The 13,354-nt window shown below is 56.5% G+C and overlaps 2 protein-coding genes across 2 annotated transcripts; one reads left to right on the top strand and one right to left on the bottom strand.

Annotated features, from left to right (window-relative positions):
* Positions 1-4,785: 4,785 nt before the first annotated feature.
* Positions 4,786-9,673, bottom strand: LOC129393260 (uncharacterized). Its single transcript, XM_055093529.2, has 2 exons — positions 8,695-9,673; positions 4,786-6,790 (listed from the first exon to the last, which is right to left on the bottom strand). The coding sequence occupies exons 1-2, from the start codon at positions 9,083-9,085 to the stop codon at positions 6,618-6,620; spliced, it is 564 nt and encodes a 187-aa protein (XP_054949504.1). The 5' UTR covers positions 9,086-9,673; the 3' UTR covers positions 4,786-6,617.
* Positions 8,947-13,227, top strand: SPRN (shadow of prion protein). The gene is made up of 2 exons (XM_024930536.4): positions 8,947-9,383; positions 10,179-13,227. The coding sequence occupies exon 2, from the start codon at positions 10,192-10,194 to the stop codon at positions 10,645-10,647; it is 456 nt and encodes a 151-aa protein (XP_024786304.2). The 5' UTR covers positions 8,947-9,383; positions 10,179-10,191; the 3' UTR covers positions 10,648-13,227.
* The last annotated feature ends 127 nt before the right edge of the window (positions 13,228-13,354 follow it).

The raw sequence follows: 13,354 nt of genomic DNA, 5'->3' as shown, positions 1-13,354 counted from the left end.
ACTAAGCGCATTACTGTGTCAACTGTGCCTCCACAGAGAAATTTAGAAAGGGCTAAAGAATTCCTACAAATCAATAACTAAAAGATGACCCCGTTGGGAGAAATGTACAAAAGACACACAGAAGCAGAAACACACATTGATACCAAACCTGTGGGACAAGCAGGAAAATACGAGTCACCAACACAATGAGACGCTGCTTCTCACCCATTAAAGTGGCCAAGACTGAGAATTCCACGAGTCCACCTGCTGGAGAGGGTGGGAGAGCCATAGGAGCTGTGGAGCAGTACAGCCACATTGGGAAAAGAATCTGGTATTTTCTTAGGAGGTTTTGAGTAAAGTTTGACCTCAGCATTCCCATTCTTACGGGTGGATTACAAGAGAAATATTCACACATGACGACCAGGAACCAGGCACAGGAATGTCACCCAGTGCCATTCGCAATAACAGAGGACTGGGGATCGTTCCAAGTGTCCGTGAACAAAGAATGTGTTATGACTTGCGGTGTAGTCACACCACGGAATATTACACAGGTGTCCAACTGAGTGGAGGGCAGCTGCTGAGAAGAGGGAGAGTCTTGACATGAAAGAGCAAGACCTAGAGGACAGCGCACAGCCCGGGGCTCTGGGTTATGAAGCTTGAATCCAACAAAGCCCCACCTGTGTTTCGGGTCATCAACGTGCTTTCAAGAAAGCAACCACAGAATCCCAACGAATGGTCTCTGAGGGTGGGAGAGGGGAGGAGACACGCTCAGGGGTTAGTAATTGTCTATGTCCTGTGCTGAGGGGAGGTTCATGTGCTCTTTGTATTATTTTATAAATAGATGAATAAATGCCATGCATCGAAAAATAAATGAAATGGGTGTTCCAAAGGCAGCCTACTGGGTAGCATTCAGCAGCCCCCACCCTCAAGGGAAGGGCCTCGAGTCTGTGACCTGTCCCAGGTTGGCGTCCCCGGGGTGAGGGCACCGGGAGGGAAGTTTGCATGGAAAGCTCTATTTGCGGCTGGGCAGAGCGTGGGGAGGCCTCCCAGCTCAGCGGGTCCCTCCATGGGCCTGCAGAGCACCTTACAAATCGCTCTGGCAGTCCCATCGGAGTGAAAATTTGCAATGAGAGACTTCCAGGATGGGGAGCAGACAGGGGGTGGGGAGGGCAAGGTCACAAAGGAACCGAATAAGAAACACCAGCAGAGGCAGGTAGAGGCGGGGCCGGGGGAGACGCACCTGCGAGGGAGGCGGGGCCCGCCGTGACCTTGGTCTCCACGCAAAGACCTCGGGGAGGCTGCGCGGATGCACCCAGGGCCCCAGCCCTGAGCCCCAAGGTGCCTCGCAGGCTGGTCCACGTCGCTCGGGGCGCTGGGGGGCTGGACGGGGGCGCTGCAGAGGGTCCTCAGTGCTGAGCCTTCGTCGGCCCAGCCCCTCCCCGCAGCCGACCACGCTGCACCCAGGGCAGGGCCCATTCGTCTCCTGAGGCTGCCCAGTGGCGCCCCCCCAGCGCTCCGTCCTCGCCCCCACCATGGGTGGGGGTCTCTGAAGTCGCCTCACCAGGTGGGCCTGGAGCAGCCGCCAGCTCCGACCCCCGAGCGCCGGTGAGGAAGGGGTGGTAGAAGGCTGGGTCAAGGGTCACCCGGGAATTCCACTTGTCCACGGGGACCCGGCCGCTGCCCAGGCGCAGACAGACCCAGAGGCAGAGTGCGAGGTAGGGGTCTGGGGCTTACATCCCCCGAGAGGGGCGGGGACCTCCCAGAGGAGCTGCTGCACAGGCCTCCGGAGCTCCTTCTCCCACCACTGTCCCAGCTCACCCTCCAACCCCCATCCTGCCCTCAAACACCCAACTGCAGGTAAGTCCAGGAACCAAAACCCCACGCCACACAGACCCATTGGAGGCTCTGAGTGGACAGCTCCCGCCCTTCCCTCGTCCGCCCATTTGCTGGCTCAGAAAGTACAAGATAAAGATGTCAGGACCTAAAAGGTGGGGAGGAGCCTCCCTCCCCTCTGCAAAAGCCCTGGAAGCTTTGTTCACCCCTACAGGGTGCCCCTGGCCCCTGGGGGCCAGCAGGGTTGAGGTCCAGGAAGGGCCCCAAGGCACACAGCCCCGAGAAGGTACGCCAGGCAGAATGGGTCTCCCCTTGCGCTGTGTATGTACATCTGGGGGTGTGCACTTGGGTGCTTGTGTGTGCACCAGGGTGTGTGTGCACCTGGGGAGGGACGTGCACTGAGTGTATATGTGTGCACCTGGCCATGTACCTGTGTGTTGGGGCAGGGAAGATTATGCACCTCAGGGCGTATAGGTGTAAGAGGGGGTATACCTGATCATATGAGTGTGTACAGGTCCCAAGGCCCCTTGGCCAGGCGTTAGCTCTGGGTAAGTGGGCATGTTGGGCTGAGAGGTGGGGATGACAGATAAGTATTGCAGCAGGTCCCAAAGGTGCATGGTGGGACAGTCTGTGAGCCTGAGCCCCTGCCCTAATATCCCAGGAGGGCTTACAGTGCTCTTACCTAGCTCTCACCAGTGGAGCAGGGCTGTTGACCTGATCACACACCACAGCCTAGTCTCCCCACTGTTCTGGAGTGCTCAGAAGTGACTTGCCTGACCAGGAGGGCCACGTACAATTCCAGCAATACTGTGGTGACAGAGTTTGTCTTTCTGGGCTTCCCAGAGCTGCGCCATCTTCAAGGGCTGCTATTTGGTCACTCCTCGTCATGTATGTGGTGACCATCCTAGAGGACCTGGCTGTCATGGGGACCATCAGAGCCAGCCACCACCTGAACATATCCACACACCTCTTCCTGGCCAAACTCTCGGTGCTGGAGACCCTGTACACCTCGGTCACCATCCCGAAGCTGTTGGCCAGACTCCTAGCACGAGCGAGGACCATCTATCTCCTTCTCGGGGCACCTCACCTGGCTGCTCCTCTTCCTCTCACTCAGCTCCTCTGAGTGCGTCCTCCCGGCCAACATGGACTGTGACTGGCACCCGGTCATCTGCCACCTGCTGCACTACCCAGCCCATCATGGACTCCATGCACCTGGCTCTGCCTGCACCTGGCCATCAGCGCCCAGCTCAGCAGCTTCCCAGCCTCCTTTGTGTCCATGGCTGTCAACTCCAGCCTGAGGCTCCGCAGCCCCGATGTCCTCAACCACTTCTGTGATATCCCACCCCCGCTATGGCTCTCTTGCTCCAGCACCACTACCATAGAAATGCGGACTCAGGCAGCCCAGGTGATCCTTGCGGCTTCCCTGCAGGCAACCATGGTCTCCTACACCCACATCCTGGCCAGATTGCTGAGGATTCCAGAAAGGCCCAGCAGCTAAAGGCCTTCCCCACCTGTGCCTCCCACCTGGGGTGGCGGCTCCTCTAACCTCATCAAGCTGGTGTCAGGGGTCTACTTGGTTGGGATCCCTCTGCTCAAACCCATCATCTACCGCCTGGGGAACTGCAACATCAGGGAGGCCCTGGCCAAACTCCTCCAGGCCCTTCCCCTTTAGAGCTGCAGGAGGGAGAGCTGCCCAATCCCTCTTCCTCCTTCCCTGTGCTCACAGACACTGGTGACCACCCAAGGCAGCCACAGCCCTCTCCCACCAGGGCAGTCAGCAAGTCCTGCCCTCGCCCATATCACCCAGAGTTGCCAAGAGCACAGAGTGGCCACAGGCAAGCATCTCCATGAGCAGGGGAGGGGCAGAGATGCCAGACCTGGGCCTCAGCACTGCCAGGACAGCTCCTCGCCACGGCAGCTGGGAGCCTCCAGCCCAGGAGAAGCTGGGCCTGGAGCTCACAAGAAGCCCCCTCTCACGGCCTCTCCCCTGACCCTCTCGGATGAACAGCTGCTATGGAGGCCAGCCACTCTGCCCAGTCCTCCAGGCCCAGAGGGATGGTCTCCTTGCCATGAGGTCCCAGCTCCTCAGAGCAGAGCCTGAGGCCAGGTGAGCAAAGGGCTCTGGCACATCCAGGCAGCACCACCAAACACACAGGTGCCCCCTTTACTCAGAAACAGGAACGTCATTTTGTGTCCTTTTATTGAAAACTCGATGGGTCTAATGAATAGACAACGTGCCCTTACTTGGTTTCTCTACCTTTTCTCTCTGGTGCTTGAGGGCAGAAACTAAGTTGACCGAGCACGTCTCTTCCTATTGGGCTGCGGCACCTGGTTGTGGGGAGGTATCTCTCGCTTGATTTCACGGTTTTTCCATGCCCCAATCCCACCTTCCTCATCACAGCCACCCAGTGTGATGCATTCAGCATGTGTCCTTGGAGAGAGAGGTACTCAACAGATGCGTGGTATTTGTGTGAGTTTTAAATTTATGTCAATGAGTTTTCACTCTAAATCTCCTTTCTTACTATTTTTGTTTTGTATATTGTGAGGTTATGTCATGAAGTGCATACAGATTTAGAAATGTTTTATCATCTTGGTAAATTTAACCTTTCATCACTAAGAGGCATTACTCTTTGTCCCTAGTAGTGCTTTTACCTCAACCTTTAAGTATAAAGTCTACTTTGTCTGGCATTAATATAGCTACACTGGCTTCCTTTTAGTTAGTATTTGCATGGTATCTATTTTTTATCCATGCCAATTATTAATCTGCTGCCTCTTAGCTTCTAACCACCCTTCACAGTCAGCTCTGTGACACTGCAACAGGGACTTGACAAACTGCATTTCTGCTTTGTCACCCACTGCCTCTTTCTGTTGAGAAGTCAGCTGCCAGTCTTACTTTTACTCTTTTGCAGGTAATTTGAGTTTCCCCTGCTTCTGGAAGTTGTTTGGTTTACAGCTGTCTTACCTAGGTATGCCTTTTTTTTTTTTTTTTTTTTGTATTTATTGCACTTGGAGTTTGTAATGCCTCTAGAATTCATGATTTAATTTCTTTCATCAGTTTTTGGAACTTATTGGTGATTATTTCCTTAAATGTTACATCTACCTCATTCTCTTCTTCCATTGGTTCTAATATTACATGGCATGTCAGGCCTTTCTATAGTGTACCCTCTGCCTCCTAACATCCTATTCTGCATGCTTTTTTTTTTCTGGATATTTTCTGATCTTCCAGGTTACTAATTCTCTCTCTAGCCATGTCTAATCTTCTGTGTTTTAAAATGTATTTTTTGATTCTAGACTTTCCATTTTGTCCTTTTAGTTTCCCATTCTCTACCAAAATTCTCAATCTTGTTTTATTCCTGTAGACGTGGACAGGCTCCTACATGAGTTTCTTAATGGTATCCTTGTTCTCTTGTGTTGGTCTCTGTCTAATCCTTGCCAAGACTGGGTTGTTTTATTACTATGGCTTTTTATGTCTTAATATGACGTGGTGAGTTACTCTTCTTTGATCTTCTTTTTCAAAATTATTTTATTAATAGTTATTTTAGGCCTTTATTTTTCCATATAGACTTTAGAAACTTTTGGGTTCTGTGCTATTTTGTTACTACCATAACAAAGTGCCACAGACAGGGTGGCTTAAACAACAGAAATTTGTTTTCTCACAGTTTGGCAGGGTTGGTTTCTTCTGCAGCCTCTCTTCTTGGCTTGTAGACACCATCTTCTCCCTATGTCTTCACAGGGCCATCCCACAGTTGGTATCTGGGTCCTAAGTTCCTCTTGTTAACGACATCAAGCTCACCTCACCTCATTTAACCTTAGTCGCCTCTTTAAGGTCCTATTTCCAAATGCACCCACCCATGCAGGTACCAGGGGTTGGGACTTCAATGCATGAATTTGAGGGAGACACGGTTCAGCTCATAACAGTCTTTTAAAAATTATGTAAAGATTTTTATTGTAATTTCATTAAACTTATGGATCAATTTGTGGTGAACTATCACCTTCACAATATCCTGTGCATCCTCCATTTATGCAGATTTTCTTTTATATTCTTTAATAACTTTTTGATGTTCTTCATAGAGGTCTTTTACATTGCGGACTGTGGTGAATGGCTTTTTTTTTTTTTTTTTTTTTTGGAGAAGGAGTCTTGCTCTGTTGCCTAGGCTGGAGTGCAGTGGTGCAATCTCAGCTCACTGCAACCTCCACCTCCTGGGTTCAAGTGATTCTCGTGCCTCAGCCTCCCGTGTAACTGGGATTACAGGCATGTACCACCACGACTAGCTAATTTTTGTAATTTTAGTAGAGATGGGGTTTCACCATTTTGACCAGTCTGGTCTCAAACTCCTGGCCTCAGGTGATCTGCCCGACTTGGCCTCCCAAAGTGCTAGGATTACAGGCATGAGCCATCATGCCAGGCTATGAATGGCTTTTTATCTTATAGTTTTTAAAGCTATTTTTTGTTCTGGTAGAGAAATTCTACCATCTTTTAAATCTAAGGTATACATCTGGCTGCAAGTCTAGGGAGTACCTGCTTAATACAGGGATGAGATGTGAGACACCCAGCAGTGCAGAGTGGCAGAGCAGCACCGCCGTGTGCCGGGGACAACCCCACCCTCCACCCGCCTAGCCGCTGACCCAGCATCCTGGGGTCTTCCGACGGCAGGAGCCACCCTCGGCACCAAGTCCCACTCCCAGCAGGAAAAAGGGGGAAAGGACAATAGCACACAGGTTCTGCGCAGCCCCTCTCCTTAGGGGGGACAGAGGCTCTCCCAGGAGCCCCCGACACCCTCAGTTGCAGGTTTCACCAGCTATGCCTATGTCCTGTGGCCTCTGCCAGCTGCAGCACTTGTGGTGGAATCAGGTCTCAGGGCTACAGCTGCAGGAGCCACCCCACCTTCCATGGTACAATCAGGTCTCAGGGCTGCAGCTTCAGGAGCCACCGTGCCTTCAACGTGCTGTGTTCTTCTTGGTGGCAGCTCTGCTAATGCTGTGTTAAACAGAAGTGGTGAAAGTAGGCAATCTTTTCATTGGTTTGTATTTTTAAAAATACATTTAAAAGCTCTCCACTACGTATGTCTTCTGAGATTAGCCTTTATCAAAGAAAACATTTCACTTCTATGATGAGTTTTCTCAACATGTTTCACCACAAACGAATGTTGATTGAAATCAAATGCTTTGTCTTTCTCTGTAGAAAACCGTATTTTTTGCCTTTGGTCCACTAATAGGTAAAGCACACTGACATATGTTATGACATAAAACCACCCTGAACCTGACCTGATCATGGTGATTTGCTTTCTGATGCACTGCTGGACTCATTTTGCTCCTGCTTTATTTAAAACTTTCATGTCTCTACTCAAACATAAAACAGCCTAAATGTTTCTCTTGTGCTTCTCTTCTACACCCTAAGATGCATCCTATACATCTTAAGATAGAAGGCTCCTGGAATCATAGAATCAGCTGGAGCACCGCCTCCCCCTTGCTTTTCCCATTCTGTGTTCTCGGCCTTGGAACAACTGTTAGATGTTAGAGCCCAAAATGGATCCCCTGGGTCTATCCTCTTTTCTTTCATATTTGCTGCCTTTTTGCCAGAAACATTTCCTTAAATATACAATTCCATCCTTCTGTTGTTTTTTTTTTTTTTTGCAGTAACTTTTTAATCTCAAAAGTATCTTTTTTATTTCATCTTCACAGTTTCCTGTTCTTACTATATAAATATATCTCCCTAATCTGAGTCTATGGATTGGAGTTTTGTTTTGTTTTAATTTTCCTCTGAGTCATTCACATTTCTCAATCCATTTATTTTCTGTTTCTTTGCCTGGTCTTTCTTTTATGTGATGCAGCTCTCCTTGAATGTCTGATACATTTTCATCCTTTACAATGAAGCCGATGGGTGACAGGAAGACGTGCTTCCATGAAAGGCAGTGTTTCACTCCGGAACCTCAGCTCCCGCACGCTGGATCCAGATCCACAGCATCCCCAGGACCTCTTCTCCCCTCTGGGTCCTGCCCCCATCTCACTGGCTCCCATCTCAGATTCCCTGTGAGGCTCCACGCTTGGCTTCACACGCAGAGTCTAGGGGTGAGGGGCCCCTCCCAGCCTCTCAGCTGGCAGTCCTGGGCCTGTGCTGGGAAACATGCCCTCCCCGCCCGCAGCCAGAGAAGCTGCATGGCTGTCTTGAGTGGAGGTCACACATCCCCTCCCAGGGCCAGGGGAGGGAACGGTCACAGATGTTCCTCATGAGCCAAAAATAAGCAAGGTCTGGCTGTGGTGCTGTCCACTGCCGGCTCCAGCACCAGGGGTTGCCCAAGAACCCCCTTGACTCCTTGGTGTAAGCAGCTCACTGCTGGCTGTTCTGTGTGTGACCGGGAAGGGGGACTCAACCAGAGTGTGCAGACCTATGATGACCCCCACTTCCACCTCCACGTCCCATGGCCACGGCCCCTCCCTTCCAAGCTCCTTCTGCCTGATGGGCAGCACCCCCTCCCGTCTGGAGTCTGCCGGGGCCCTTCCTGCTCTCCTTGTTAATTTATTTTCTGTCTTGGAGGGAAGCTGGGTGGACCTGCTCAGGTGGCCCCCTAGGGCCAGAAGACCTGTCAGTCACTTTCAAATACATGTTCTTTCCAGCTCTTCCTTGCCAAAGGTTCTAAAAACACTGTTGTCCGTCTCACCCAAAAAGCTAAGCTTCTGTCCAGTCCTTAACAGTAGCTATAAATGAGAAGCATAAGCTTGGTTTCCTTCTAACATCCGGCAAGTTAGAAGATAGAACGTATTTCTTCACTTATTCATCACATATTTGCAGGGCACCCCTACGCGGGACAGCAGAGGTCCCAGGCCGGTGCTGCACCTGGAGCCAGGCTCGGAGCTGGCCGCGCGCCCTCAGCTGAAACTCACCGGAGGCGCGGCCGCCCTGGGCTGGGAAGACGCCGTCGGCCCAGGTGGCATCAGAACCCACAGGAGGAAGACAGCCAGCCCAGGAGGAGCCATGGGGGGCCTCTGGGGATGGCAAGGGTCGACCCCATCCTCCCTGAAACAAGGCCGGAGGTTGAGGAGGTCTCCGCCCCGCCCCGCAGCTGACAACCGGTGGAGAAACCGCACCTGCCACAGGAGGGGCCACAGGGTGGGCTTGAGCCACCATGGGGCTGGTACAAGCACCCTCTCTGCTCAGGACCTCGGCCCTCATCCCAGGGCACCAGGGCTCACAGGGGGACGGGCCCGGGTGGGGACGAGGGTGTGGAGGGGCAGGAAGCACGGCGGGTGGAGCGGGGCCGGGTGCGGGGGTCATGGGGGACGGCGGGGACGGGGCCTTGTGATGCAGGAGACGGAGGGGGCTGGTGACGGAGGACGGGAGGCCGCAAGGATGGGGGACGCGACGTCCTTTTCCCCTCCCACCGGCTCACCGGGGATGCGCCTCCGCGACTGCCCGCCCCCAATCCCAGGGCGGAGGCCTCGCGCAAAACCCAGGCGCCGCGGCTCCGCGCTCCGGCTGAGTGTCCGCGCCGCCGCCCGCCCGCTCCTTCCCGCCGACCGCGGCCCCTTGGGCGGATACTCCAGCGTGTGGTTCCAACCGAGGCCCGTGGCGGGTAAGGCCGGGAGGCTGGGGCGGGTACGGGGCCGGGAGCGAGGGGCGGCGCGGGGAGGGGATGCAGCCGTCGCCCGCACAGCCGCGTCCGGACGCCGCCCCGCGACTCGACCCCGGCCCGTCCGCCGCCAGCTGCTGAACTAGGCGGCCGGGGACGGCATGGAGCACGAGGCGCGCGCGGGAGGGACTGTCCCTGGGGCACGGGTCTGCTGGGGCGGAGTCCGCACGGTGTCAGCAGCCGCTTGTCCTCGGCAGCATCCGCAAGGCCCCCACCCAGGCTTTGGCCCCAAAGGTGGGCACCAGGCCCAGGCACGGCCCGTCCCCGCTCCAGGCCCTGATCTGAGCCCCCTCCTGGTCCCTGCTACCGCGTCCTCCAAACACAACGCCCCTCCCCCCATGCCATTCCCCCCCGCCCCCCACATCCCAGCAACGCGTGCAGAGCTCCCTCCCCCAGGCCTGCACCCCCCGCCCGGGCCTGGACGCCCCCAGAGGCCTGGACGCTCCCACCGCGGCGCTCCTGCCCCGCTTCTACGCCCCCAATCCAGGTGCACAACCTTCAGGTGCAGAACCCTCCTGCCCCACCCGCCACTTCCCAGCGCCTCCCCCAGGCCTAAGTCCCTGATGCTAGAGATTAAACCGCGCCCCCCCGCCCCCAGGACTCAGTGGGCTCCAAGATGCTGGGGGCACCCTGATCCCACAAAATACGAGGGTCCCTCTGCTCTCCAGCCCTGAGCCCTCCGCCCCTGGACACCTGATCTCCATGGAAACTGAGGGCCCTTTCCCTCTCTTCCCGCAGGTTTGGCCCCACGATGAACTGGGCACCCGCAACGTGCTGGGCTCTGCTACTGGCGGCCGCCTTCCTCTGCGACAGCGGCGCAGCCAAGGGCGGCCGCGGAGGTGCGCGGGGCAGTGCCCGGGGAGGGGTCCGCGGGGGCGCGCGCGGGGCCTCGAGGGTGCGCGTGAGGCCGGCGCAGCGCTACGGTGCCCCGGGCTCCTCCCTGCGCGTGGCTGCCGCCGGGGCGGCGGCCGGGGCGGCGGCGGGAGCAGCCGCGGGCCTGGCGGCGGGCTCGGGCTGGAGAAGGGCCGCGGGACCCGGGGAACGCGGCCTGGAGGACGAGGAGGACGGGGTGCCCGGAGGCAACGGGACAGGCCCCGGCATCTACAGCTACCGGGCGTGGACTTCGGGCGCTGGACCCACGCGCGGCCCGCGTCTCTGTCTCGTGCTGGGCGGCGCCCTCGGAGCCCTGAGGCTGCTGCGGCCCTAGGCCTGGCTGGGCTCGGGGACCACATCTGGCCCCCGGCCCGCGCCATCCCCCAGGATCCTCCGGCCTGGGCTCCCCCTTCCTCCCTTGCCCACGGTCTTGGAGCCCCACTGGGTGCAGGAGCTGCTGGCTGTCCCTGTGGACCCGCCATCCACCGTCCTGCCCACGCCGCCTCAGCCTCCCACCTCCCACCTAGAGGAGACCATGGGCCCTGCCCCACCCACTCCAGGATGTTAGGGTCCCCTCAGCCAAAAAGGCAGCTGCCTGTGGCTCCTGTACCAACCGCCCAGCCACGCTCCATCGCCGCCCAAAGGGAGGTGCCAATGCCAGGAACCCAAGCCACCCCGGCTGCCCTCGCCTGCCCAGGGGCCATGGTGACTCACGGGCAGGGAGGCGACATCAGGCTGGTTCTGCCACTGAGCCCCTGAGGAATCTGACCCTCCCCAAAAGAAGCAGTGAAATGGACCAAAGGACTTAAGAATTTGGGGGGAAGTGAGGGAAAAACGTTAGGTGCTAACCACCTGCCCAGAAGAGTGGATCTCACAGCCCAGGAACATTCCCAAGCAGGAAAACCGTCCGTCCGAGGAACGTCCATCCTGGCTCTCTGCGGCTGGTGGGAAAACACACCCTGCCCTGAGGGGCTGTCCAGGCCTTGTCCCCCACACCCTCCAGGCCGAGATCCGTGAGACCCACTTTGCTCCAACAACTTGAAACAAGTCACTTTACCCTCCTTAGGACCCATTTTGGGGGGAAAAAACCAACACATTCCAGAGCTTTCCAAATCCTTTGAACTTCAGGTTCACATTCAGGGATCACACAGTTCTGCCTGTTCTCAGGGCACGGCAACTGCCAATCCCGCTGAAGAGGCCTCCCTGGGCACAGCACAGGCTGCACGGTGCACGCATTTCCCTGAAGGCAGCCCCTTCTTCGGAAGCAGCTGTTCCAGGCCTCGGAACAGGGCCTGGGTATCCGCGTGGTGGGCTGGCAGCTGACGGCCTGCTCAGTGGAGCCAGGAGCTAACTCAGACCCCAAAGCAAGCAGGGGGCCAGTGGCGGGGCCCAGCGCCCAGCAGGACACCCATGCAAGAGGCTGAGCCCCCAACATCCAAGGACAGGAGAGACATGGAGTGGCGCAGGACAGTCACGACAAGGACTTGCCTCCAGCACTGGACACACCTGTGTTAAGACCAGCCCTCTGCTTCCCAGTCCTGCCAGCCTGGGGCATCCTCCATGGGCTCAGCACTGAGAGGTCTTGGGTCTGCCACGTTCTCTAGCTCTCCAGTCACCCACTCATCCAGGGTAGGAGGGGTTCTCCCTGGCCCCCCCCGCCCCCCCCCCCCGCCCTGTGGCCTTGGGATCTCACCCTCTCCATGTCCTGGTGACAGCCTCGCCCTCAGCCGGACTGCATCCCTCCTGGGCCTGAGCCTCTGGACTCAGTGGACACCAAAGTCAAGACCAGCACCCACCACGGGCCCTGCCAGCCTCTGCCTTCCCCAGCTGGCCTGGGTTCTGGCCTGGATGAGGATCTGGAAGCTGTTGGCAGGACTCAACCAAGCACTGCTCTCTAGCTCCGGGGCACTAAGCCACAGGAGGCAGCGCCCTGCAGCCTCCCGTCCACACTGCCAGCAATGCCCCTGGCCCAGTGAGCCCAGACGCTCCTCCACCCCTTCCAGACCAAGCTCAACGCCTCCAAGACCAGCAGGCCAAGGCCAAGCCCTGCCCCAGATCCTCAAAGGCAGAGAAGCCCTTCCGACATTTCCCCCAGGAGGCAGGGGGTGGTCTGAGTCTCCTCAAAGCAGGGAGACCCACCGGAGCCCCCTCAACTTTGCAGATGCCCACCTGGAAAATGGGCTGAGCTGCACCAGACCCTCACACACCACAGCACTGCAAGCTGATGGAATGTTCCAGATATGATGGACACTTCGTGATCTGCAATGACTGTTGATTCAGCACATTAGCATCTGACACAGCCAACCTGAATACTTCCTGCCCCAGGCGGTCAGGGTTATGGCACGATGCAGGTGGCACTCAGGGGCTAACTTCAGGCTGATGAGTGTGTGGGGTATGGGGCAGCAGAGGCAGCCAGCCAGCAAAGAGGGGCCACTGAGCACCAGGGCCCTGGTGGAGGCTGCTGTGGGACGGTCAGGCCACCACCGCAAAGAGGCGGCCGGAGCTTCTGCACACGATGTCCCTGGCCCCACGTCCCGCAGCACCTTAGTCCATACTCCCAGCCCCACCCACCTTCCTTCCTCCCTCTTCCCTCTTCTAGGACACAGGCTGTGGACCCCTTCGGGTGCACTATAATGGGGCTGGAGGGGCCCCCACATCTCTCAGCCCCACTAATGCAGAATCCCACTACCCGTGAGCTAGAAGGTGCTCAGAGGCCAGGGGTCTCTACTGCCCATGCCGGGCGGCCTTCCAGTCATTGCACAGCAAAGCCATGTGCAGGGCGTCCCCCTCAACCCTGCCCTGAACATGCCCCAGGGCACTGAGGGGCGAAACCAGTGCTTGGGCTCTGCTGCTGGGAGTCTCTTGTCTGTGTCTGTGTGTGCCTGTAAGCGTGAAATAAACCTCTCTGATGGCAGCAAGCCTCTCACTTGTTGTAGAACTGCAGGACACTGGACCGAAAGCCTCCAACACAAACCCTAGCTGCCAACCTGCTCATTTCTTAGGTTCCACCGGTGAGAGCAGCTTTAACACACAGGCCCAAG

The sequence above is a fragment of the Pan paniscus genome, chromosome 8, assembly GCF_029289425.2.
Source record: "Pan paniscus chromosome 8, NHGRI_mPanPan1-v2.0_pri, whole genome shotgun sequence".
NCBI classification, from domain to species: domain Eukaryota; kingdom Metazoa; phylum Chordata; class Mammalia; order Primates; family Hominidae; genus Pan; species Pan paniscus.
This window is presented reverse-complemented; position numbering and strand designations above follow the sequence as displayed.